General features: G+C 48.1%; 1 protein-coding gene across 2 annotated transcripts in view; it reads right to left on the bottom strand.

The window, feature by feature from the left end:
* Positions 1–904: 904 nt before the first annotated feature.
* RMND5A (required for meiotic nuclear division 5 homolog A) overlaps positions 905–27,672 on the bottom strand; it is a 683,833-nt gene continuing 657,065 nt past the window's right edge. For both annotated transcript variants that reach the window (XM_069632185.1, XM_069632186.1), the window contains one exon: positions 905–1,676. In XM_069632185.1, the coding sequence (XP_069488286.1) occupies positions 1,613–1,676 (64 nt within the window). In that variant the 3' untranslated portion in view covers positions 905–1,612. The remainder of the gene's footprint in view (positions 1,677–27,672) is intronic.

The following is a 27,672-nucleotide window of genomic DNA, read 5'->3' as shown; positions in this document are numbered from 1 at the left end:
TGCCAAATGTGCCATGCAAACATACCTATGCTAAATTAACTCGGTTTAGGAATATGTAAAAAGGTGAACTGGGATAGATTTTGAATAAATTTAAAGCAGAATGGATCATATATAAATGTGAAGAAGTTATAACTTGACATTTATGTGGAAGTTAGCTATGTGGGGTTTATGGTCATAATACCGAAAAAATAAATCTCGAAAAAAAGGCTGAAAAAAAAAAAGTTGCATTTTTTTAATGACGTTTTTTATTCGAAATGGGGGGTTTCCCCGCCCAAACCCCCCTTTTTTTTTTTACCTTTTTTTTTAATCCCGGACCCCAAAATAAATAATTAAAAAAAGAGAAATTCAACTTTATTTTGCGAGATTTTTTTTTCGACCTTTTGTCATTCGAGATTTTTTTTTCGATATTTTGACCGACCACCGCTATTTGGCACACTGTACTAGATCCTTGATGTTGGTTCCTGCTTAGTGGATGATACGGGATGCCTTTAGCTTCTGCTCATCTTCGATTCAACCCCTGCACCATAACTGATGGGTAAATCCGAACGGGTTAAAAGATCAACCAGAACTAACTCAAAAATACATTTTTTCATAAATCCCTACATGAGAGATGCGACAGCCAGAAAGGACTTGCGAAGTATGGGGGGCCCAGACAACAAGTGATTATATTCATAGGGCTGTCTTCAACAACGTTGTCTCTGATAAACAAGTTCTGCTTGAGGTTTGATGTTATTGAAACGTACACTCTATTCTACTGAGCAGCACAATTTCGTGGTAAAGGTCGTTTAAGAAAGTACCCTACCCCCTGAATCCCCCACGTCAAAATTCATGGCACAAGGTTTACGTTTTTTTTTTTTTTTTTTTTTTTTTTTTTAAATCAGAGGCACACATCTCAAAGAACACACAGGTTTACATTTTCTTTTATTGAATATTCGATTACACAAATATTTTTTCGATAATTAAAGCAAAATCAATCTCTCATTGCACTCCATCCCAACAGCCATTCGCTCTGCATTGTTCTTTAAATTAGAAATAGAATATACCAATAAACTCCCTGGGATTGTCTTATTTACAGTAGCAATCAAGTTCTACGTTAAAGTCGAAAGCAAACCGGACCCATCACAGCATTCATCCTCCACCACGAATACAGCATTACGCTCATGGCCACTAGTCTCTTTCCTTTATGTGTTCTGCAGTAGTGTACGGACGTTTATATTTATCATGTATGTACACAATACGGGAAATCTACATCTCTCAACAATTGCTTCTGGTGACACTTATCAAGAAGTACACAGGATGACCGCTGAATACATATTACAGAGGACAGTGATGTTCACGCTAAAAAGTACAAACTTGTAATAGATTCATATAAAACCCTGCAAGAAATGAAAACTGCTGGTGCCTGTGTGCATTTCCCTTGCGAAGGAAAGGGTCCGGAATAAAGAGCAGAACCAGAAAAAAGGCGTCCAGTGATATAATTCAGTAGCGAGTCCGTTCTGCGGAGTCTTCTCGGTGGGCGCGAGTAAATAGAATGACGGCGGCAAGTGTCCAGGAAACGTCTGCTTCATTGAAAGCATCACAAATGTTCAGCTCTTTGATTTGCAATATTTTATCAGAAGAATATCTGTTTGGCATCTCCAGGACTTTGTTCCATTGGACAATAAGGACATTTTAATCTAGAAATAAAACAAATACCACATTTAACTTCTGAAAAGAAAAGGGGTTTAAAACAACGGAATGTGAACACAGTTGTGTATGCTAGTCCCCCCCAATTTACTAAAAGCTAGCTTGATTTTTTTTGAAGATACAATTTCATGATTTGTTAATATTAAGAAGTTGACTACAACTGTTAGTTGCGCTTAGTCTCATGTGCAAATGGGCAATACATCATCTCTGGCGCGCACTAAAGGGAATTTGAGGACAGTAAACCATTTCTGTGTAACTTCTGTGCAGGTCGGCCCCTCTTCCGTCTCTTACGTGCAGCCCTTAAACACCCTGCAGCATAGCAGACCTCCCATTAGGAAAGTTGAACAATGGATGGGTGTTGGTAATAGAGAGAAAAGAAAGCGAGGCACTGTAACGTAACTACATTATTTCACTCTCTTGGAAAGTAACACATCTGGAAAAAGCTAAAATCAATCAAGGAGGGTGCTAAGAACGAGAACGGACAAAAAGATGACTTGTTCTCGAATAAGAACTCAGAAAATGTATATTGGAGGAAGCCATGTGGCTACGTGACGAATATGTTACTTGTAAACTCCGGTTTTCCAGCATTGGTATCTTTCATAGATTAACATGCTATTTCAATATTCCCTGTAGTCAGGCTGTGAAATCTCTGAAACATTAACGCAGTTTCCATTTACATTTTAAAACTGCGGTCACTTTAGTGCTCTAATGCGTTCACTTTAGTGCTCTATCAGAGTCATTTTAGGTCATATTGCCCGACAGCCAATTGATAAGTCTACCCACTCCCAGAACCCACCTTCTGATTTTGGCAAGCGCACATGCACGTGGCAATATGAGCCAAGAAGAGACAAGTGGGTTAAGCGGGAGGGTTGCATGTGAATCTATGTAAGATACCAATGCTGAAGAACAGGAGTTACAGGTATGTAATGTACTACTTCTCCAGCATTTTATCTTTTATAGATTTACATGCTGTTTGCCGGGTGCAAAAATTGCACTAGCTAACTGACTCCTTGCGAGAAGGAAATAGTGTGGTTTGTGTATGTATTACAATTACAATGTACAGAATTGACGTGGCAAGTGACTTTTTACGGTTGGTTAGTTAGTAGCTTGCAACTTAAAATGTGTCCCCCTGCTGTTTGAATAGATTACAAAACAGTGTGTTGTAACTTAGGCTGGTCTGATGTCTTTCGTGGAGGGTTGGTGTGGGTTGTTGCCTGTGTGTGCGTTCCGATTCTGACGTTCCATTGGTGACCGTTAGAGATGGGAGGTGGAGAGCGGTATTGAAGGTGCGGGGACCAATGTTTCTAGCTACTTATTGACTTGTTATGGTGTGCCATCCATGTACCAAGGATCCGCGAATAAAGCAGCACTTATCTTGCCACTTGGCGTCATGGCTGTAACTGGACTGTAGGCACATCACTTCACAGTACTCACAATACCAACATTGGGCGGATGTTGGTAACTATTTCTCTTAGCAACTTTCCCTTCATAGTTCCATGTAACCCCATACCTTTTGCTTTTGTTTTTCAACCTGTCCTTACTTTTTACAGGGAATTGAAGGCTTCAGCTTCACTGCTGAGGCCTTTTGTTCATTTTGTTATAGGGAAACCTATCAGTCCTTCAAACTATCAGTACTGGGGAACTATCTTTTCCTTTTACACTTTTGCAACTTTTTAACATTGCACAGAGCATCTTACAATGTAGTGCAATGGGGACACTTTTTTTATCACCCGAGTCTTTTACACTAGCGATTTTTGGTTAATTTTAGATGTGCCTTAAGATAAGCTGGTGGCAGCAATTATATTTGTACAATTTCTGTGTCATTTCTGGTGTGCACATTCACGATTAACGCATATGGCTACTAAATGTGGCTAGTGCCCTCAAATGACCACACCACAAGATTTCAGCTTTTCTTCAGCCATATTGTTGTTTAGCTTTCTTTCTGAGTTGTCAGGTCAGGAAATCCCATATAAGGTTATGCACTTTCCCAAGTAAGCTGCCGTCGCGGGCTAGTGATTGCTTTGTGTGTGCACGACCCAGGAAGTGGGTGGGACTGTCTGGTACCACTCCACATCCATGGTGCCAGTGAGTCTAGGTGTGGGGCATGAGTATAACCAATAGTTGTCCCTGATTGGACAAATACTGGCTGTTTGAATGGTGCAGATCCTTACCACTGGTGGGGTTGGACTTGCTTCCAGGCTGGATTTTGGATAAGACGAATAGTCCTGCTGTCAATTCTTCAGATCAGCAATGGTGCCAAGAATCCTATGTACAAAAACAGCTGACTGAAGAAGACTCCCGAAGAGGCCCGGATCCCTTTCCTGCGTCCGGCCCAGTGAAGTCCGGTTGGACTACCTGATCTGTGAAGTCCCTGTGCAGTGCTTCAACCCTTGGACTGGTGGAACCAACCAGTCTTGACATGCTCTCAAGGATCCAGCCAGCCTGAACCTTCAGAGGTATCCCTGTACCACCTGATGGAGTGACCAGCCTCCAGTGGGCTACCTCACTAGAACGGTTGCCATTCAGCGTATTTGAGAGAGAAGCTCAGTCTGTGTAGGGAGTGGCAGGCGTTTCAGAGATGTTCCTGGGCTTGTTCAGGTGAACAAGCCCTGATCAACCAATCGCCCATGTAGGGGTAGATGTGAACCCCCCCCCCCATCCTGAGACTCGCCTTGGGGCGGAGGTAAGCCCGAATGGCAGAACTCGAAACTGATAGTGAGAACCGCCAATCACGAACCTTGGATACCTCTGCTTTAAATGGATTGCCACATGAAAGTAAGCATCCTGAAGGTCCAATGATACCAACCAGTCTTGGAGTTGGAGAGCTTGAAGGATCCGAGAAAGGGTTACCATCTTGAACTTGTCCTTCCTGAGGAACTTGTTGAGGTTTCTTAAATCCACAATGGGTCTCAATCCTCCATCCTTCTTGGGAATCAGAAAATAAGGGGAATACCAACCCTTTTTCCTATCCGCTACAGGTACCTGTTCTATTGCAGCTTTCTCTAGCAGGGTTAATATTTCCTGCACAAGGAGCAGATCTGGAATTTTGACAGAGCTAGTTCCCGAGGCCTTTTTTGGAAAAGGAAGGCAGTAACCTTGAGCTACTGTTTACAGTGCCCAAGCATTTGAAGTAATGCCCCGCCATTCGTTCAGATGCTGAGAGATTCTGCCTCCCACCGGGGTCTTGCGTGTCAAGGCCACAGAGTAGCTTAGAGGCGGCTGCAGCAGCAGCTGAGGGTAAAGATGCCGCTGCTGGGGCTGATTTAGCACCCCTTCCTCGTCCACCGCGAGGGAATTTTCTTTGTCCTTTCTCTACGGCCTGTCCTCTTTCTCTACCAAATGATGAATAGTAACGAAAAGAACGACATCTCCAGGAAGATAAGCCCGAAAAAGGTTGCCGAATGGAGGCGCTAAGAGACTTAGCCGCTGCCTTGGAGGTCTGCAGCTTCTTCAAGCTTTCATCCGCCTTGCTGCCGAACAACCTCAAGTCGTCGATAGACATGTTGAGTAGTCTGGCCTGCACATCCGGTGCAAACCCCGACTTTCTCAACCAGGCAAATCTGCGCAGTACAGTGCTTGCGCCATGGATCTGCTAATGCTGTCAGCAGTATCCAGTCCTGATTGGAGACGCACTCCCATTGCCTCCATGCCATCCTTAACTAAATTCAGAAAGCCTTCCCTTTCTTCGCATTCTGGAATATGTTCAGCCGCCAACTTAACAGTCCCACAGGGTATGGGTAAACCTGGCTAGGGTACAAGTAACATTAGTATACTTTAGGGCCATACTGACTGAGGTAAACACCTTGTGATCCCAAGCGTCCGCTTTCTTATCTCTATCCGGGGGAATAGAGGGATAGGCTGACTGTCTGGTGGAAGTCCAAGCCAGGACCACCAAACTCTCAGGCGTAGGGTTTGCGGAGATAATCAGGGTCACTGCTTGGTGGTCTATACTTCCTGGCAAAGCTCCTATTGACAGCTGAGCCAGATTCAGGAGTCTCCCAGTCAGCTACCACCTTCCTTTGAAGGGCCTTCTGAAAAGTAAGAACTAAGCCTTTTGGGGACCCTCATCCAGGATGTCCGTGATGTCATCCTGCTTGAAGGTTGGTGAGGCCCTACTCCAACCCATGTAGTCAGTGACCCTGTTCATAGGATCCCTGTACTCTGAATCTGCATTGTCTGAAGGGTCGGGTTTAGCAAACGCCAACTCTGGTGATGTATCTAGACCACTGGCAGAGTGGAGGGAGTCGCAGAGATCTTTCATTCTTGACTCGGGGTCAATTAATTCTTCAGGCAACTCCCAAAGGAGAAATATCCTTCTCTGAGGCACTTTCCTCCTCAAAAATAGAGGACATTCACTTAAAGAAGTCTGACTTCGGTACAGGTCTGTAAATTTCCCCCTGAACAGGAATGTCTCGAGGGACCCGAAGGAATCATCGAAGACAGGGGTAAATGTCTCCTTTGAAATTGTCGAGTGTTTCGACATCTTATGCTTCTTTGCCGGTATTGGAGACGGACTAGACTCTCAGGCCGAAACTTTCGACACTTTAGTGTCAGGTTGAGAAGGTCGAGTTTCCAATTTACTACTCTATTTAGCCGAAGTAGTTTTTGACCTTCCTGCGTCCAAAGGAGCAACTGGGGTCTAGCTCTTGCGAGGCTCTTTTGAGGGGGTTGTGGCCACATTCGCAAAGATTCACAACATATCCACCCTAAAAGCATTCTACTTGCCGTGTGAATCCGACTTAGTCGGGTATCATATAACCTCAGTGGAGGTGTCCGATGACGAAGAGGGAGACCTATGATATCTCTTATTCATCTTCTTGGAAGAAGAAGACAAAGATTGTCTCGCCAGACTCCGAGACCTCTTCGAGTGCTTATGCCGAGTAGAGTCCTTGAACTCACCAGACTTTTTATATTTCTTCGAAGAGCCCTTCGAAGCTTCCCGCCCCACCGCCAATTTACCTTTGTGTTCCCAAAGAGCTTTTTCAGTCATAGACTGACAGGAGCCGCAGTTGTCAGTCCGATGGCCAGAACCCAAACAGCAAAGGCAGACACAGTGAGGGTCCCTTATCGACATTTTTGCTCCACATTTTAAACCCTACTTAGGGGTAGAATGGGTCGAAGAAGACGACATTTGTTCTTGAGGAAAAATCTAAGCGTGCTGTTATCTCGAAGCAAAGCTATCAGAAAAAATAGAACTGAAGCCAACGGGCACGGCACAAGCTATTTATACTACTGGTGACTGACACACCACGGCGGCCCACGACGGACATCGACGCCACAACACTGTGCACAGCGCCCTCTGTCGAGAATATTTTTTCTCGAGCAGCAAAGCTGGCAAGATACGTATAATCAAAGATGAGGAATACGTGGGAGGACACACTCCATTCAAAATGTATGTTTAGTTTTTGTGCAGCTCTTTCATGATAGTATTTAATGGTTAGACGGGAACTTCACACCGTACTCCTGCGTGAACTGTGTCTAACACTTGTCTGAGTTTGGGCCTTCCCACATGTTGGCAAAAAAGCGTATTCTGCTTCGTAAAGGGGAGGGATAAGAGATCACCTTGTAGGCTTTTGTGCTGCTCTCCCTTTGGCAATAGCACTTCCACGACAGGCTTGGCCTCTTTTTTTGGTCTGAACAGGTTTTGCTATTATAGGCCTTGAGACAAACTATTGTCCTCTTCTACCTCACCCATAAAAAGCTGTTGGGATCCTTGGTATGAGGCATAGTGCGCAAAAGTAGGTCTAGTTAATGGCGCCAATGTGCTGTGTTCAGTCTTCACCTTTTGCAATGCACCATTGACGCCTTTACCAAAAAGGTGTTCCCTCATCAACAAGTTTGTCTATTAGATGAGCCTGTGTTTCAGGCTTGAATCCAGTGACTCTATAGCACAAGGCTCTCTTTAGGACAGCGACATTGGCAGTCTGATATCCTGCGATTGCCACAGCATCTAGACTTTATTTTCTTTAATAGTGGCCTTTGCCACAAGTTGGCCCTCATGAACAATGACCTGCGCTTTTCCAAGATCTACGCGATTACTACCCTGTGCGAAATTGCGAATCTGAAAATATCTTATTTCAAAATTGCGCTGCGCAGTGATCACATAGATCACTTTCCTGGCATTCCGCATCCCCCTGCCCTGCTCTCCCACTTACCTTTTGGCAGCACACACAGAAGTGTGTCGCTGACTCTCCCCTTTCCCTGCAGCGTCAGTTCCCTCCACTGATGTGGGTCGGAACTGGCGTCACAGGGCCTCTTTTCTGTGTTTCTTTTTTTGTTTCTTTCCCCCGCTTCCAATACAATGTCATGGAACGAACAAGTTACTTACCTGTAACTGTTGTTCTCCAGCATGGGTCTGGCATGGAGTCACATGCTCATGAATATTCCCCGTCGTCAGGCCGGGAATCCTCAGTATAGAAAAGAATCAGTATCGGTTTCGTTTCTGATCTGTCTTTCTTAGTAGTAACCAATCACTGGTCTCTGGGTCATACTGCCCCCAGCCAATGACTGCCCTCTCCCTAAGCCCCGCCCCCGGCAGCCATCCTCATATTTGGAAGCACGTAAAGTGGCAGTATGACCAAGTGAAGAGCCACAGAGGGGTAGGCGGGAGGGTTCGCATGCGAATCCATGCCAGACCCATGCTGGAGAACAACAGTTACAGGTAAGTAACTTGTTCCTTCTCCAGCATGGGGTCTGGCATGGATTCACATGCTCGTGAATATAAGAATACATAGCAGTATACACATGCACAACCACGGGAGGTGGCAAAAGGCTCAATATCAAGCAATACAACAACTCAACATTAAGCAACTCTTACCTCCTCACCAGGCTCACCTTAGGCGAACAGGTTGCGCAGCACTGCCTGGCCGACTCTGGACTCTTCCCTGGAATCCCGGTCGACGCAGTAGAATCTCGTGAAGGTGTGCGTCGACCTCCACGTAGCAGCCTTGCAGATGTCGAGCAGGGGCACACCAGACAGGAACGCCGTAGTAGCAGCGATCGCTCTGGTCGAATGGGCTCTCGGACAGCCTGGCAACGGTCGGTTTGCCAACCGGTGACAGTGCATGATGCAGCCGGAGAGCCATCTGGAAATGGAAGTCTTCGAGAGAGCCTTCCCTTGATTCACAGGTCCAAAGTTCACAAACAGCTGTGATGTCTTCCGAAAACTCTTCGTGCGGTCCACGTAGAACTTCAGCGCTCTAGCTACATCTAGCGAGTGCAGAGTCCTCTCAGCCGGCGACGAAGGCGACGGGAAGAAAACTGGCAACACCAAGGGCTCGTTGAAGTGGAAGTCCGACGGCACCTTGGGCATGAAGGAGGGACGCGTCCTCAGCACCGCCCTCGTGTCGTGAAAAGTCAAGTATGGAGGCTTGCAAGATAGGGCCTGGATCTCTCCCACTCGTCGTGCAGAGGTGATGGCCACGAGGAATGCTGTCTTCCACGACAGAAACTTCAACGGCACTGAATGCATAGGCTCGAATGGGGCCCCCATGAGCCTAGTCAGCACCACGTTGAGCTCCCACGCCGGGGCAGGGGCCTTCACCGGCGGAACGATGGGAACAGTCCTTTCATAAATTCCTTCACCAGCCGATGAGACCACAAGGACGCCCGTCCTGTAGTTCTGGTGTAACGTGAGACGGCAGCCAGATGCACCTTGATGGAAGCGTGAGATAGGCCAGCCTTGGCCAGGGACAGTAGGTATGGCAATACTTGAGGGGGCGTAATCCGCAGAGGGTTAATCTTCTGTGCACGGCACCAGACAGAGAACCTCTTCCATTTATGTCCGTAGCACTTGAGAGTGGAGGATTCCCTGGCCTTTGCAAGAACCTCTCTGCAGTCGGCCGGGATGTCGTATCCTCCAAACTCTAGTGCTGCAGGAGCCAGGCCTGCAAGTTAAGCGACCCTGGTTCGTGATGAAGAATGGCGCCTCCTTCTCTGGAGAGAAGATCCGCGTCCGTCGGCAGCTTGACTGGTGTGGACGCTGACAGGTCCAGAAGGTCCGGGAACCAGATCTGTCTTGGCCACGCCGGTGCGACGAGGATCATCCTGCACCGGGACCTCTTGAGCTGGTTGAAGAGCCGGAGTAGCAACGGCGGGAACACAAAGGAATAGGCCGTCCCAGGGGAACGAGAAAGCATCGCCCATGCTCTTCGGCTGGGGAAACCTGCTGGCGAACCTCCAGCACTTGGAATTCGCCACCGTCGCGAAGAGATCGATCTGGGGTTCGCCCCATCGTCGGAAGAGTCGATCCACTTGATCCTGGCGCAGTTCCCACTCGTGGCACGAGCGCAGCTCTCTGCTGAGTGAGTCGGCGATGGTATTTTTTATCCCTGCCAGATGAAAGGGTACCAGAAACATCCCTTGGGCAACGGGCCAATGCCAAAGATCCTGGGCTTCCTTGGATAGGGCAGGGGATCTGGTTCCGCCCTGCTTCCGAATGTAAAACATCGTGGTGGTGTTGTCGGTGAAGATCCTCACCACCTTGCCCTTGAGGGACGGGAGGAAAGACCTGAGGGCCCGGAACACTGCACAGAGCTCCAAGATGTTGTTGTGGAGTGTCTTCTCCTCCGGGAGCCAAAGGCCTCTCGCGTGGAGATCCCTGGTGTGCACTCCTCAACCTTCCAGGGAGGCATCCGTCGTCACCGTCACCTGGTGGGCCGGGGCTAGGAAACCTGTTCCCGCCGTCAGATGAGAGCGGGTACCCCACCATCGTATCACCTGACGGAACGCTTCGTTGAGCGGGATCCTGTCCTCGAAGCTGCCCGTCGACTGGATCCAGTGGGCGTCGAGGAATTCTTGCAAGGGCCGCATCCGAAGTCTGCAGTGGCGCACCAGATAAATGCAGGAAGACATAATTCCGAAGAGGGACTTGATAGACCTCACTCTGGACACGTCCATGGCCAGCAGACGTTGCACCTTTCCCAGGATGGTCCCGATCCTTTCCTCCGACGGTGAGGCCAGTCGCGCCACTGTGTCGAGCTGTGCTCCCAAAAACAGGGCGACTTGCGACGGGACCAGGTGGGATTTTGGAAAGTTGATGGAGAATCCCAGGTCCGTGAGCAGCTGGACGGTCTTTGCAGTATGTTCTAGGGCGAGCTCCCTTGTCCTTGCCCTTATGAGCCAGTCGTCCAGGTAGGGGTAGACGTGGATCCCCTGTAGGCGCAGCCGCGCCGCCACCGGTGCTAGGCACTTGGTGAACACCCTGGGCGCCGATTTTAATCCGAACGGGAGGGCCTTGAACTGGTAGTGCCGACCTTGGACCACGAACCTGATGAACTTTCGGTGTCTCTTTAGAATAGGGATGTGGAAGTACGCATCCTCCAAGTCCAACGACGACAGGAAATCGCCCTCCTCCAGCTGTCCCAGCACGTGCTGGAGAGTGACCATCTGGAACTTCTGTGCCTTGATGTACTTGTTCAGTCGTCGCAGGTCCAGGATGGGACGCCATCCTCCTGTCTTCTTCTTTACGAGGAAGTACCTTCAGTAAACTCCAGAGCCCCGAAGCCTCTTTGGAACGAGCTCGATGGCACCTTTTCTGAGCATCGCCCTTACTTCCAACAGCAGTTGAGGGACGTGATTTTCCTTCCTGGCCACGGGAGGAATGCGGGGGCACTTCTGGAACTCGAGGGTGTGCCCCAGGGCCAGGGCATCCAGCACCCAACGGTCGGTGGAGATGGACTCCCACATGCCGATGAACCTCGTCAGCCGGCCACCCACAGGGGTGCTTCAGCGGGGGCCCGACCAGACGGTTGGTTCAATCTTGCTTGGAGGCCGCCTTGCCTCCTTGACCACCTTGGCGACGACGTCGGGATCCACCTGACTTGCCGCGTCCCCTGTAGGCCTCCTGCAACGAAGATCTTGCCGCTTGACGGTACGTAGAGGAGCTACTGCCGGCTCCCTTGGAGGCACCCTCTCTGCCTCCGGAGCTCCGAAAGGACGGCCGTCGCTGTTGGAGCACACCCAGTGCACGGGCCGTCTCCGTGTCCGTCTTGATCGCTTGAAGGGACTCATCAACCGCCTTGCCAAACAGGTTGTTCCCATCGAAGGGCATGTCCAAAACCTTGGTCTGCACGTCCTGGCGGAAATCCGTCGCCTTGAGCCAGCGTCGTCGTCTCAGGCAAACGCCGTTGCCCAACTGACGGAAACCGGTGTTGGCGATGTCCGTAGCCACCGTAATGCCGTGGTCCGAAGCAATCTCACCTTCCTGTAAGATTTCCAGGGCCTCAGCCCTCTTGGCGTCCGGAAGGAAGTCCAACAGAGGGGCGATCTTGAACCACAACTCCCTGTCGTAGAGGGCTACGATGACCAGGGCCGTTGGCTGCCTTGATGGTCGTCGTTGCCGACGAGATGACCCGTCGTCCCATCGCATCCAGCTTCCTACCCTCGCCGTCCGGCGGGGAGGTTGAAGTCGAGGGCGATGCCCCCCCGCTTTCTTCTTGGCCGCCGCCGAAACGACCTAATCTGGGGTAGGTTGCGCCCTAAGGCACAAGGGGGCAGCGTCGGGGACCCGGTACTTCTTCTCGTACCGGTCCCTCTTTGCAGACGCCGTGGCAGGGTTCTTGAGGGCGAGCCCCTCATCCCAGATGTCATCAAGAAGCGGTACGGCGAGGACCGTCTTCCTTTTAGCTTCGCACCGTTGGTAAAGGAACCCTTCCTTCTTTTCTTCGGGGCAGAGCAGGAAGAGTTCGGATGCCCTGGAAATCATGGCATGGAAGGATCCAATCTCGTCGGGCGGGGACGCCCGAGCAGGGGGCGACGGGGGACACGTCCCGTCTTCGCCTCCGTCGTCATCTGTACCTGTCGTAGCCGTGTCCATGCCTGTATCATCCCCGTGGGTAGTAGACCGGGGGGAAGGCAGAGAAGGCCGCAGAGGCGGGAGAGGTGGCGTAGGATGCGTCCTCCTCATCTTATGCGGTGGACTCTCCGAAGGTCCTGGCTCCGGTTCCCCCGTCGGGTCTGGCTCAGGTACCTCCGTCGGGGGGAGGGGCAACCTTGTCCTTATCTCCGAACATAAGGACTGAATCGCTGACAAAATGGCCGCCGAAGTGTCCTGCGGCGCCGGAAACGACGGGCGCGAGGGCTCTTGAGGAGCCTTGTCGGCGGCCCGTCGCTCTCGTCGTCGCCCTCGTCGGGATCCCTCCCGATGGGCTGGGCCTCTTCCACGACTTCGATGAGCTCTTCTTCAGAGGTCGTGTCCGTATCCACGATGGCCACCAGCCCCTCCCCCACCTTTTCCAACGAGGACTTTGTGGGGGTCTTCTCAATGGGCCTGAAAGACGACTCCCTCCGCGGTGGCAGGGAGACTCTGGGTCCTGAGGGCGCCTCCACTGGTGTAGCCTCCACAGGCTGAGCCAGGGCCGCGGCGACATCCTCAATCGAGGTCTTAGCAGGGTGAATTAAGGCCATCGCCACCTTCTGGATGCCTGGGGCCTTCACCTTGGGGGGAGGGTCCGAGCCTTGCTCCACCTCTGCCGGAATCTTCGAGATCGACCGGGGCCTCTCCAGAAGCTTCGCCGGGTTCTCGGACTTCCTCTTACCCGAGCCAGAGCATTGGCTCGTGGTTGATGGCGCCGGGGAGGATGCGCCCTTCCTGGCAGTCAAGGAGCCTGACCGTTCGGCGCTCCCGGTGCCCGCGGACTCGCGGTGCTTATCCTTTTGTTGGGCCCCCGTCGCCGGAGCATCCTCACAGGACTTAGAAGACCGCTCGGACTTCTTTTTCTTCTTCTCGCCTGGCGGGCTCTTGCCTTCCAGCCAGTTGGCGAGACAGAGGTGGCGATCCTTCATGGTCCGCTCCGACATGTTCCAACAAAACGAGCAGTCCTTCTCCTTGTGCGTCTTGTCCTCATGGAGACAGAGGCATAACGAATGCTCGTCCTCCTTGAAAACGTTCTGAAGCTGGCATCCAGGGCAGGTCCTGAACAGCTTCCCGGGCGTCGAGCTTCCTTTCTCCTGGGCCATGTCCGGGGTAGGCCTCGGAACTTCTGGAATCCTCGAAAAGCGTAACTCGACGAAATCTTCACCCTTGAGGGGCATAGAAATTCCGAAACGGATCCCCGTTGATCAGATGTAGAAACGGTGGAGCTTGAGGCTCTATTTGACCGAAAACTGAGAAAAATCTAAAAAAGCGCGTAAACGCAGCAAAAGCTCGAGAGCTACAGCATGAGGACTCCCAACACTTGAACGTGCGGTAAAAATCTGAGGATGGCTGCCGGGGGCGGGGCTCAGGGAGAGGGCAGTCATTGGCTGGGGGCAGTATGACCCAGAGACCAGTGATTGGTTACTACTAAGAAAGACAGATCAGAAACGAAACTGATACTGATTTTTTTCTATACCGAGGATTCCCGGCCTGACGACGGGGAATATTCATGAGCATGTGAATCCATGCCAGACCCCATGCTGGAGAAGTGGGGGACACCCCCACAACCCACGCTCACCATGTTTGGCATTATGGGCTTTGATTTTATTTTTCCAAGCCGAATGCGCAGTGAAAGCTCATTCAGCATTTGTTTCCGTTTATTCCGTCCAATAACCTTGATCCTGAAGTCTTTTAGGGGATTTCTTTTAAGAGGTGCTGCATATCATCCCATTGTCCTCTATCGTATTTTGCCTTTAGTGCAGTGGAATTTGCATTCATAACACTATACTTCTTAGGGAGAAAGATGTCCTCCTCTGCTGCATACAGTCGTTTATTCTCTTCATCCATTGGCACCTCAGCAGTGAAAGCTTGGATGGAGTGACTACTAGTGAGTGTATCCGGTTACAATGTGCATTTGAGGTCCCTCAACTTATATTCAATTAAGTCGTTCTTCCTATAAGGCTTGGTTCTTTATGCAGACTATCGGATGCCCTTTGTGCTTTGTACCAGAGTAATATATGTGCACTGGTTTACAGAGAATGGTGACATTTTATTTTATTTATTTAATTGGGTTTTTATAACACGCCTAATACCGTACCTGCGTTCGGTTTCTAAGCGTGGATCTGGGATTCAAACCTCTGTTGCTCTGTGTGGTCTTGCTTCCAAGACCAGCGCGTTGCCCCTGTGCTATCCTCCGTTCACCGACATGGACTGTTCTGCTTCATCAGGCAATTCCATGCCTTGATCAGGATAAATGTAATCAATATTAACATTGTCAAGCTGTAGGACTTCTTGAACGTCTTTATTTTCCTCAGCGTAGTATTCTCCATTCTCAGAGTATTAGACCTTCTGGATGGGGTCTGAGTTTTTTCTTTTCTTTCTAACCTTTATGAGAAGGGAGATGTCGGAGATTGCCTATTGGATAGCCTTTGACAGCCAGGGTGGTAATTGTGCAGTGTAATGTTCTTGCGCATACTCCTCTTCATTAGAGATGTGGCCACATAGAACATCAGACTATGACACTCTTAATATAAGTGTTGCTGTGCAATGTTCGCAGTATAATAGTCTAACTTTCATTCTTTGAAAGAGACCGTTTTAATGTGCTCCTAAATATTGCCCTAACAGAACTAGGTTGACCTGATTTTGTGGTTCACATCAAGCTGTGTGTGGCTCCTGAGTTATCTTGAGCTGCCTTTTGCGACGTCCCATTTTCTGCATTGACGTTGGAATCATTAGAGGTCACCCGTCAGTTCCAACGTTTGTTAGGATATCTTTGCATCCATTGTGATTGGCTGATTAGGCAAGTGTTCTAAAGGAGAGTTAAACATGTTTGCTAAGTTTTGATGTCCCAGGCATGAAATAACAGTATTGGGTCGCAATTCAAGATGCAATAATGATTTTTTTGCACTTCATTTAATAAATCATATTTCCCAAACTGCGACATGATTTCAGAGAAAATGATCATATTTGTTTTCCTGTGCACAAAGCTCCAGGACAGCACACACGGCCTGTACAAAAAGTAAACTCAGGCTACAGACTGACCCACGTAGGCTTTTAATGCACACATTGAACGATGGAGACTGGAGATAACCATGTGACTTGCGTGGGAGCATGTATGTCAGATGGCTGTAAATATTGGCAGGGGGCTGCTGTCAGGATGCTAAATCAGTTGGCTTATCTCTTATCTGTCTTTTCTCCCTCTGCTACCCTGCATTATTCAATTTCATTACTTCTTTGCTCACTTTCATTCTTAATTTTCTACATCTTTTTTGTTCACTTTTCGCTCGCCTGTATCCTTCCAAACCTTATAACTTCCTCTCTCCTCTGTGGCCCATATCTCTTCTCAGTGCCCTTATTTTACCTATTCCTTTCTCACACCACACCTCACCTCTTCCACCTAAAGCAATTGTCTTCTAATTCACCTTTCTTCACTGCCCACCTTTGCTCAGCTCTATATTCCACTTAGACTGTGATGTCCTTGGATGTGATAGGCTGTCAGGTGTGCATGTAAAAGGCTATGGTTAGCGTGTAGGTGAAAGGCACAGTGTGCACATCTGAACCTGTGTCATGAATGCATGAGAAAGGCTATAGTTGGTTTGCTTTTGTGTGAAAAGCTATGGTGCATGTGAAAAGCTGGGTGTGCACATGGGAGGCTAAGAGTGTGCATTTGAAAGTCTAAATTGCGTGTGCACGTGTTAGGAAAGATTTCACTTTTTTGCAACTTTCCCTCCATAGTTCCTATGCCCCCCCCATTCTTTATGCTTTGTTTTTAAACATGTAATGATATTTTGAAGGAAAATAAAGCCTTCATCTTCACGTTCCTTCCCTTTTGCTCATTGTTACGGGGAAACTAATCAGTCCTTCAGACTATCACTACTGGGAAACTAGGTTTGCCTTTTTAATTTGTGTACTTTTTGACATTGCACACAGCAGTGCAGTGAAACGGGGATACTTTTTTTAAAAATCACTGTAGTATTTTACAAATGGGGGTTTTGGTAACTTTTATATGTGCCTCAGCACAAGTTGGTGGCTGCAGATGACATGCATTACTTACCCTAATAGCATTTCTGACGATTGTATCTGCTTAGATTCACATTCTGTGCATATAGTCCGACATCTAGTGGTAATCACACAGAGTATTGCATCTGGTCTTTCAAGGATCGAAAGGGGACATTAACATGGACGTGCCTGTAACAATATCCCAAATGTGATGTGATGTACCCAAAATCCCTCACAGGTCGAGGTCCCTCCGATTGTGTTTTTTCTGCCATGAGGGAGCCTTATGGCTATCGTGAGTGAGTACATGGAGAGAGAAGAAGTAGTAAGATGTCTATGTTCCTTCCATTCGAGCAGGGAGGAAGGGTAGGCGCATGTGATTCTAAGCAGATGCAATCATCAGAAATGCTATTACGGTAAGTAATGTAGGTCTTCTGATGCTTGTGAATTTGCCTAGAATCGCATGCTGTGCATAGACTAGCGAGCAGTACCCGGAGTTGGCGGTGGGGTGTGAGAAGGAACAGTAGTGAAAAGATGTCTTAGTACTGCTTGTCCCACGGGAGAATCGGACCTAGAATGAGTGTCTAGGCAATAGTGTTTTGTAAAGGTCTGTACAGAACGGCAGGTTGCCGCTTTGCAAATGGGTTTGAGGGTAATATTTGCAATGAAATCTATGGAAGCCCTAGTGCCCCGAGTAGTGTGCGCTCTAGGCTTGAAGGGCAGTTCTCTCTTGGCAAGAGTGTAGCAGAGTGTGATGCAATTGACAATCACCTCACTACCAGGTGCCACTGAAACCAAAAACTGCGTTGTCTTACTTAGTGGTTTGGTTCTTTCCAGATACTACATGACTGCCCTATGCACATCAAGTGTGTGTAGACTCCTTTCTGCCACATTACAGGGGTTCTGGAAGAACATGGGTAGTTCTATAGATTGGCTCACATGGAACTTTGAAATGAATTTGAGCGCAAACCGTGGGTGGGTGCGCAGAACCACCTGGTCTCTGAATTGTAACGAATTGGTCTATAACTGAAAGGGCCTGAAGTTCACTGACTCTACTTATTGAGGAGACTGCCACTAGGAAGGCAGTATTGTAAGTGAGTGCCTTAAGGCTATCCTTATGCATAGGCTCAAAAGGAGATCCCATTAGTCTAGTAAATACCACATTTAGGTCCCTTCCGGAAGTTGGTTAGAAATAGGGGGTGAAGTCTTTTAACCCCTTCCATGAAAGCTTTGATTACTCGGACCTTCCACCACAACAACTTCCTCTGGGACGTGGCATAGGCTGAAAGAGCAGCTAAGTGGACTTTCAGAGAATTGAAAACCAGACTCGAGCCCAGTAGGTGAGTCAGGTATAGTACAATGTGAGTTTGTGAACAGTCTAAGGGATTGATGTTCTTGGAATTTCACCAGATAACGAAGATTTTCCATTACTGGAGTAGCAATGTCTGGTGTTAGGTTTTCTCGCCTCTCTAAGTATGTCCACGCATCTCTGAGGAAGTTGGAGGGACCCAGACTCTGACTTCAGGAGCTAGTCCGCCAAGTTGAGAGTTTGCTGGCATGGATGCAGTGTTTCCCCTTTGTCCTGTGATAGCATGTTGTATGGGCAAGGTAGATTGACATCTCCATCAGATGGGTGAACAATGGTTGACAGGCCCAAATAGGGGCCACCAGAATCATAGCGACTGGTTCCTGGTGCATCTTGTGCACTATCTTGTTCTGTAGGGGAGTCGGGGAGGGGAAAGCGTAAACAAATGTCCCTGACCATGTTATCCAGAGACCGTTACCCTTGGAGCATTTCAGCGGGCACTGGGAAGCGTAGTCTGGGCATTGTGAGTTCTCCAGAGTTGCGAACAAGTCGATCTCTGGGAAGCCCCATTCTGCCAAAACGTTGGAGACAATGTCTTTGTGTAGTCGCCATTCATACTCTGTGGGTAGTGGGAAGTCTCTGCTGAGCAAGTCTGCCAGAAGATGGAGTTCTCCTGGAACATGTTGAGACAGGAAGAACATCTTCTGTTTGAGAGCCCACTCCCATATGTTCTGAGACAGTTTGGATAGCCCTGAAGTGTGTGTGTGTGCCCCCTTGCTTGTTCACGTAATACATGGCTGTGGTTTTGTCCATGAGGAGTAGTTCTGTCTTTCCTTGCAACTGTGTCTGAAAGGCCTTCAGGGCTTTGAACACCGCTAATAACTCCAACAGATTTATGTGGTTGGATGCTACTGCTGGGAACCAAATGCTGTGCACCGTCTGATGAAGGAGGTGAGCCCATCACCCCGTGAGTGATGCGTCCATAGTGAGAGGGGCTTCTACTGCGAGGGTGGTGAAGGTTCCCTTCAAGAGGTTTTCCTTCTACCACATCTGCAGAAAGAGAATGATGGTTTACCAGACAACCACTAGATCATCCCATTGTCAGCTTTCCTGACACCATTGGCTGTTGAGCGACTCTTGCTTGGGGCGCATGCGCAAACGTGCGCGTGGGACTAAGTAAATGCAGGAGGCTAGCATTCCTAACAGTCGCATTGCCTTGCGTAAAGGCAACTCGCGATTGGCTAAATATTGAGGAATTTGGAACAGCATGTTTTGGACTCTCTCCCTGGAGGGAAAGACGAGACCATCTTCTGTCCAAATCAGGGGCCCCAGGAACTGCTTGACCTGGCTGGGGTCTAGGCTGGACGTTTTCACGTTTATTGAGAATCCCAGACTGAAGAGTAGATATATATATATATTACAATTATTATTATTATTATTCATTTTGTCTTCTGGGTGTTTGAAAGGCATGTTCCGTACGAATTCCCTGTTATTAGCCAGTCATCGAGGTAAGGATAAACTGGCAGGGATTGCCTGCACAGGTGAGCCACTGCTACTGCCAGCACCTTTGTAAATACACTTGGGGCTGAGGCAGTGCCTAAGGGAAGGACCTTTAACTGATAGTGCTCGTCCTCTATCATGAATCTTAGGTATTTTCTGTGTGCTGGCAAATTTGAGATATGAAAGTATGCATCTTTCATATCCAATGTTGCCATGTAATCCCCCTGCAACAGTAGAGGGATCACTTCTTCCAGCGTTCTCATTAGAAACTTTTGTGGTTTGACAAATTTGTTCGCTGGGTGCAAGTCTAGCACAGGGCGCATGTTGAGATTCTTTTTGGGTGCAAGGAAGTACACCGAATAATACCCTTATTTACCTGTTGAACGGGGACGACTTCGATCGCGCCCTTTTCCTGCAGAATCTTGACCTCTTGCAGTATGATCTTCAGATGCTCTGGTGACAAACGCCTGGACTTTGGTGGTCTGTATCGAGGTGGTCGGCTGAACTCGATGCAATAATCGTGGAGGACAGTCTTGAGCAGCCACGGGTCTGTGGTAATGCCCTCCCATGCGTGGAAGAATGATGTTATCCATCCCCCAACCGGAGATGCATGAGAGGGGACCTGACCGGCGAGTCATTTCTGATTTGAGGCCTGAGATCCGCTAGGGGTGGTACTTCTATCCCTTCCAAAGCACTGTCCTCTAGGCTGATACTGGTTTGAGGCAGCTGACCCCTGCCCTGAGAACCATGTGTTTCCTGTTCTATACTGATTGTGGGGGGAATGAGGCAAAGATTGTCCGCGAAAGGAGCTATTTAGTTTATTGACTTCAGGGTCTCATGTTCTTCCTTTCCAGTTTCTAGTGCCTCATCCACCGCCTTTCCAAACAGGTTAGACTCCTCTACCGGTTTGTCACTGAGGTACGCTTGTGTTTCTAGTTTGAATCCTGAATATTTCAACTATATGTGCCTCTTCAATAAGGTACCTTGGGCCAGTGTTCTCCCTGCGGTCTCTGCAGCATCTAGGGTGTTCTTAAGAATGTTATGGCTCACCTGCCTCCCTTCTGACAACCACCAACAGGCATGATCGTGTTGGCTCAGGGACCTCTTGCAGACCTTCCTGTAGCAGATTCCACTGAACGTCACTGTAGCTGGCCAACAGCATAGTATTGTTGGCTATTCTGGTGGAATAGGCTGAAGCAAGTGTAACATGCTTCCCCAGGGCATACAACTTCTTGCAGTCCTTGTCCGGCGGTGCCTCGCTCGTGGACAAGGGTACTCCTGCCCTCTTCCTAGTCGTTGTGACCACTAGGGAATCTGGAGTGGCATGACCTCTAATGTAGAGTGGTTCAGTGGGAGAGGGGCGAAAAAGCTTCTCAACCCGTGGATTCACCGCCTTCGTTTACAATGGTGTGAGCAAAGAAGGGGCGATACGCCGTTTGAGTTTAAGAGAGGTATTGCGTGGCTCGAGGATGGTTTCTCTTTCAAGATATCCTCTTCGAAGTCTGAGTCTTGCACCGCTTCTTGTGTGGCAATCTGAAAATGTTCTGCTGCCTTTTTCAGGATAGCATTGAACGCCATCTGGTCGTCTACGGAAGATGCCTGTCTAGGAATTGTTAGGGAGAATTCTCAAAATGTGCGAATTCCTTCCACCTTAGAGTCCTCTAATTCTTTTGCTAAACTTTGGGACTTTTCAAATCAATGTGTTTTCTGTGTTTGTTTCTTTTTGAATTATGGGGTCTGACCAACTCCATAGACATCTTTTCATTTGTGTCACACAGCACCCTCAGTGCAGTGGCACAGGGAAGCCTTTCAGGCTTTCCCTAGGTTTAAATACCTTCTCTGGGATAAACTACTGTTAACAAGAGTAAGTAAAGTGAAATTGACTTTACTAGTCATTAAATTCCTAGACTCAGCACACCCTATCTTACAATAGACTGCTGGAGGGGTTCCTTAGTATCCCCTGTGTCTAGATACTCATGTAGCAGTCAAATGCTACCCTTTCCTCTCAGAATGGCTGGTGGCAGTGGTTTTACAACAAACTACTACGATTTCTCCCCCGACCACGAACACCGGTAGTGTTAAATCGCGGGAGCCATGTTTTTCAAGATGGCGTCTGAGCCCCCTCTGTAAAAACAGGTCCCGGTGGTCTTTTTTTGCCATTTATTTGTGGAAAGGTCTTTCTAGAGTTTGGCTCTGCGCGCCAAACCAGGTTTGGTTCCTTTGTTCATTTTGCCTTTGGCAGGCTTCAGGAGTGAAGACCGCCTCTGGCGCCCGAGTGGCTCGGGTGTGCAGGATGTGAGGGAGATGCCCGAAACTCCCTGTGCTTAGTCTCCTAGGAGATCCAAATGCACTCTGTGGTGATTGGCTGGCTGACTGTCCGGCAAGGACAGCCACCCTGATGGGTGAGTGACAGCTAGGCTGGAATGAATGGGAGAGAACTGAATAAAAGGCGAGTCTCTTGGCTTGGAAGGCATAGTCGACCACTGGAACGAAAGAACTGAAGACGAGCTTGAAGAGGACGGCTGCTGCAACTCCTGGACCGTTGGTTTGCCGGGTGAAGCCCTGCTACAGGTCCAAATCGCCAAGTTCACCTCGACAGAGAAGCCCCTACAAGGAGGACTTCTTCCTTTGAGTTGGTGGGACCAATCACCTCGACAGTAAGCCGCCTGGATACCAATCTCGGAGCTGGTTGCATTTTCCTCAGAGTGCTGCAGGAAACCGTACAACCAGGGAGAGGGACACCAGTTTGTGGGCTTTACTCACAACCACCGGAATCAAAGATTTGCCATGTGCCAGCTTTTGGACCGGTCCGAGTGCAGTGCAGGAGTCCCCCAACGTCCTCCCACTTGTCCCCACAACTGAGGCACAGGAACAGCGAGATCTGTAGGAACTGCCAGGAACAGAAGTCACCTGTCCTGGGGGCGGTTCTCCGGATCTGTCAAGTCAAAGACCTCCTCATGCAGGGGGCAGGTTGTCTTTTGAAACTTAGACACAGTAGGATAGAGGTCTTCCTCTCTGCCTTTTGGGGGTAAAAAATGTGTCTGAAAAATCCACAAATCTAGACGGCTTTTTCATGTACCCCCTCAAACCTGTCTCTGGTCCATACAGATGAACCAGAGGGGTCTGGAGGGGGAAAGGGCTCTTGCTGGTGATCTCTATCCTTAGGCCGTCGAGATTTCTCCCACAGAGTTTTAGCCAGGGGCTGAGGACCCTCAGAAAACTCTTCCTGGTATTGTCGACGTGTGGGCACATCTTTCGACCTGTCCTTCGGCCTACTGGCTGCCAAAACTATCTGTGCAAGGATTTTGCGTATGATCGGCGTGTCTGGGAGGGATTTTGACTGCCCAGGCGGTTTTGCCGAGGTTTTCAGCGTTACCGAAGCTCTATATGTCGGCGCGCTCTTCAGAGATGTCTCAATGCTCTTGTGGCTTTTGGTGCAGACGCCCTTGTCACAGAGTGTCCAGACGCAGGCCGCCCAGGCGGTCGCAGGGACAGCTGCCGACCTTGCTGATTAGCGGGTTCCGTCAACGTTGTCGGCGTACCCGTTGGCGTCTTTGACCGTTTTGAAGAGTCAGTCGAGCCGGTACAGATTGTGCGTTTTCCTTTGTGACTAGTATGTGCACTCACCATAGCAGACACATCGGGCTGCCTGTCGGGGCCAGGAATGGACGCCTTGGATTGCGGCTGCTCCGTAGATCAGCCAATGGAATCTGTTTTGGAGCAATGGCTATCACTCAATGCCTCGTCACTCTCTGCGTCTGTGGCGCAGAGGAGCTGCCCTCAGGATGCATCATGGCGTAGGCCGCCCACTGTTTAACACCGACAGGACGCCTCGTGGTGATCGTGAGGGAGACACAGACACTTATTGCATTGCCGGTGCGTGTCCTTCCAGGGGTACTTGCCTTTACAAGAAGGGTAAAATTTAAAGGGTGTCATGTCCATAGCTCAGGATTTTTGCGACCGCAAGGCCAGATTTGAAAAGAGGGGAGAAGGAAACGCATTTTTAAAAAAAATAACATTTAATTGTATTTTGTTTATTCAAAACAATGACGTACAATACATAAACATAACTTACATGCATGGATAAAGGCACTGCGGTTAGACACCATATTTAGTTTAGGGACATCATCACTTGTTATGACGTGTTGTGACAGTTCCCGGATTGGATCCTTTTCATGTTTACGGATATTGTGTAACAGGGTACCTTGGTTCAATTGTTCCTTTACATAGTCTGACCCCATTTCTGCCATATTTTGTCTGCATCCTCAGGCATCCCCTTGCTTGGTAGACTTGACGCTTCATTAATATGCAGGCGTCTACGTCAGCTATCCATTGGTCATGTTTAGGGGTGATCTCTGATCCCCATAGTTGTGCGTGTTGCTTTTGGCCAGCCCTGTGGTCGTTGAGAGCAGGTCCTTTTCAAAGCGGGTCATTTCTCCCTCCTCTTCAATTCCCATGAGAAGTTTTGGTTCATTTGGGACTGGCCGGCCTATGACCTGTGACGGCCTATCACAACAGTTTTGCCAGAAGTACTGCATTCGTGTGCATTGCCGTAGAAGGTCCCCTCTTCCCATTTACAGCGTAGGCATTTGGCATCTCTGGTTTTGCCCCAGTTGTATAGTGCTACTCGGGGGTAGTATATTCTGTGTAGTACTTTCAGTTGTACGAGTCGGATCCTGGCTGATATTGCTGTCTCTCTGGGGTACATTAAAGTTGATATCCATTCCTCTTGTAATATCGGGCCCACATCCCTCTCCAATTTTGCCTTCAGACAAGACATTTCTTTTGTGGCAAAGGAGAAGATTGCATTGTACATAGTAGATGTGGTTTTGGCTTTTACGCTGTCTATGACTAGGTTCCTCTCTATCGGTGTGCATTCCGGCAGGTCTACTAGGTTTGTCATTTGTTTGGTGAGCGCATGGGATAGATGTGTGTAATGATGGTTTTCAGTGGGTGTGAGACCATGTGTGGCCGATAATTCAGCAAAGGGTATGATTCTGTCTTCTTTGATCATTTGCTGGATAGTTAGTATTCCCGCTGTTTCACAGTTTGGCCATGTAGACAGCTTGTTTAGTTCTGTGAGGTGGGCACTGTTCCAAAGGGGTTGCACAGGAGTGATTTTGTTTTCCCAACCAATGTGTCTGTGAGTTTCCTTCCAGACTTGGGCCGTGTGGGCTGTTATTGTGTGGAGGAGGGGGCGACCCCCAGTATTGTATAGGCTTTCGATTGGAGGTATGCCGTGTCTTGCTGCTATTTCGGCCTGTATGTGCAGTAGTTCTGGTATTGTATTGTATAGTAGTGTATTTTGGATGTTTGGGAGTCCGAAACCACCTTCCCACACCGATCGTTGGAGGGTGCTTAGAGCTATCTTCGGATGTTTCCCTCCCCATAATAGTTTCCGTAGTGTCTTATCTATTTTGCGGAATTCCGCTGTGGGGATGTGTACGGGGCGTTTTGCAATATATAGAAGAAGCGTGGGAGGGGAGCATTTTGAAGAGCGCTGCTCTTCCTAATAGTGTCAATGGCAGTGATACCCAGTGGTCTGCGTCCTGTGCAAAGCACTTCACTATTGGATGTAAGCTTTGGGTCACGTAGTCCTCCAATCTGATCGAGATCAGAATGCCCAGATATCGGAATTGGTTCAGTTCGATTTCATATGGGGAGCCTTCGGGAGGTACAGTCTACTCCTTTTACTGGGAAAAGTAATTATTTGGGCCGCTGAAAGTGCCATATTGTATCAATATTTGTGTAACTATAGGACAAGAGACTGCCGGATCGCCCAGGTAAACCACTAGGTCATCCGCGTAGAGAGATACTTTATCTTCCCATGTTGGGCTCCATCGGAAACCGGACCACGTCGATGTGCTTAGCAGGATCAACACCAGTGGCTCAATAATCAATGCAAACAACATCGCCGATAGTGGGCAACCTTGATTGGTACCTTTCCCCAGTTGAATATTACGGGAGGGCCATCCATTCACTCTCACTTCTGCTAGTGGGACATTGTACAGGAGCTGGACCCAGTTTACAAATTGTTCCCCGAAGTTCATTTTCCTCATAATTATCCATAGTGGACCGAGTCGAAGGCTTTTTCAAAGTCAATGGCTAATAGCGCCAATGACTTTTGTATAGTAGGTGCTCTTTCAAGCGCTAAATGTAATCTACGGATGTTCATTCTCCTGGATCGCTGCGGCATAAAGCCACATTCATCTGGGTGGATCAGTGATGTGATTACCGTCTGGCGTCTATTGGCTAATACCTTTGCTAGTATTTTGGCTTCACTATTGATTAGGGATATAGGGATTTGGCCCTATAGGAACTACATTCATCTGGGGGTTTGCCCTTTTTTCGAATTACTGTTATGGTGGCCTTAGGTAAGTTTAGCGGGAGTATTCCTTCTTTTTTGGAATGTTCAAAGATATTGAGCAGGTGGGTTGCTATATCTAGATGATTCATTTTTTTCCAAATGTCAAGTGGGAAACCGGTCGGGCCTGGGGTTTTGCCTGATTGAAGTTGGGAGATGGCTGTCGATATTTCTTCCTCCGTTATTTTATTGTCTAGTGTGTTGGCTTGATCTATGGTAAGTGTGGGGAGGTCAATTTCATCTATTGCAGTATTGTCTATTGGGGTATTCAGGGGCTGTTAAGTGACTTCAATTCAGAAATCCCACTAAGTCAGTGCCTCGTCTGGGACGCCCAAGGGAAGCCCTTATTTATATTTTTTTATGACAAGTTATACTCTGGATGATAAACCCGTATATAACACCGCTCTCTTTGCATCCCCCTGACCTCACTGAGCCAAGAAGTAGGTTTGTTTTGCAATTTAAAAGATTTATTGGAAAAACTAAATATATATATATATATTACACTTTTATAATAAATTAATATTTGATAGCACACTTGTGAATATGAGCAGTAATCAGCAAGAGGTAATCCTACAGTAGCACAGTTCTTGGTTACTTATGAATAAGAACAGAGGACTAAGGTAGCAGAGAATACTTTTATGGTTTCAAGGAATGCAGTGATGGAAAAGAATGCAGCACAGGAATAACCTTGATTTGATTTCAACAAAAGACAATGTAATCACTTTTCCCCTTTTGGCAATTCACCCCCCCCCCCCGCCCCCTTATGCAATATAAAAAGATGGAAAGGAAAGCACACAGTTCTCAGGAATACAATCAAATGTAGTTCAAAGTTCCCGTTCCCCCCAGCAAGCTTAGAGAAAAAGGGATGATTTTAAACACAGGCAAAAGTACTTTAAATGTGATATGCAAAGAAGGGAAAAATATGCTAAAAATGATTTTAATTCCCTATAAGAGATTCAGGGTGGGTGATAGCTACTTTAAATTAGATCAGGATCACTTTAGCAATGCTCTATGAATGATTATCAGGTTGCAAACGAATTTCAGCAAACGAAAGCAAGAAGCTGCTATTTTGACAAGTGAAAAAATTTGAGCCAAATCGCGGCACTTTTTCCAAGTGTGTCGAGCACGATTACGGAAAACGTATAATGAATAGAAAGTCCTGTTCTGGGTTCGTTGGAAAGCCCAGAATCTTAGCTTTAAAATTAGAGTTAAAACTCGCTCCTAGCACAAACGGTTCCAGAGATACGGACGATTTTATGAAGGTAGTTTTTCAGAAATGAAATAATGATTCAAAATGGCAAAATTACACGTTTACAGGTTTAAAATCGGAGAAGGGACACACGATTCCTATGATGCAGTTCTGGACAACTTCAAATGTTTTGAATCAGACTATTTTAAGCTAAGAGATTGGTTTTGCACAGTCCAGGCCGAGTACTCATGCTATGAATTTGAAATAGGCCGTCAAGGTCTGGTCAGGTTGGGACCGGACTCCAGGCGGTTGGTTCTGAAGTCACAGCTATCTGGGTCAGCTCTGCTCTGCTGGTCTGGATCTCAGGTTCTGCTCACAGCGATCTGGTCTGGTCTCTCTGGATACAGCACTGCTTTCTGGGTCTGCTACCGGTTCTGGCACAAGTTCTTGGCAAGAATCCAACAGCTCGCCCAGCTGTAGAATAGTTAGGTTGGATTGCTGGATTCTGAAGGCCTGCTGAAAAAGGATTTAGCTGGTGGTCCAGGCCTCTCTGCTTTAAGTTCTGGAGTGAAGTTCTGGATTCTGGAGTTCTCCGTCAGAGTGCTGCGCAGGAATTCAGTTGAAGGTTGGAAAATGAATGTCCCTGTCTGGCTTCCAGTGGCTCTTTTTATGTCTTTTGGGAAGTGGGTGTGAAGGCCATCTTCCTATGCCCAACCCACTCACGATTTGATAGGTCAAGGATTTCTCTTTGACCTGATTTGAGAAGGGAGCAGTGA

The sequence above is a fragment of the Ambystoma mexicanum genome, chromosome 6q, assembly GCF_040938575.1.
Source record: "Ambystoma mexicanum isolate Mex_15411 chromosome 6q, UKY_AmexF1_1, whole genome shotgun sequence".
Lineage (NCBI taxonomy): Eukaryota > Metazoa > Chordata > Amphibia > Caudata > Ambystomatidae > Ambystoma > Ambystoma mexicanum.
The sequence above is the reverse complement of the archived record's forward strand: the minus strand, read 5'-3'. Positions and strand labels throughout refer to the sequence as shown.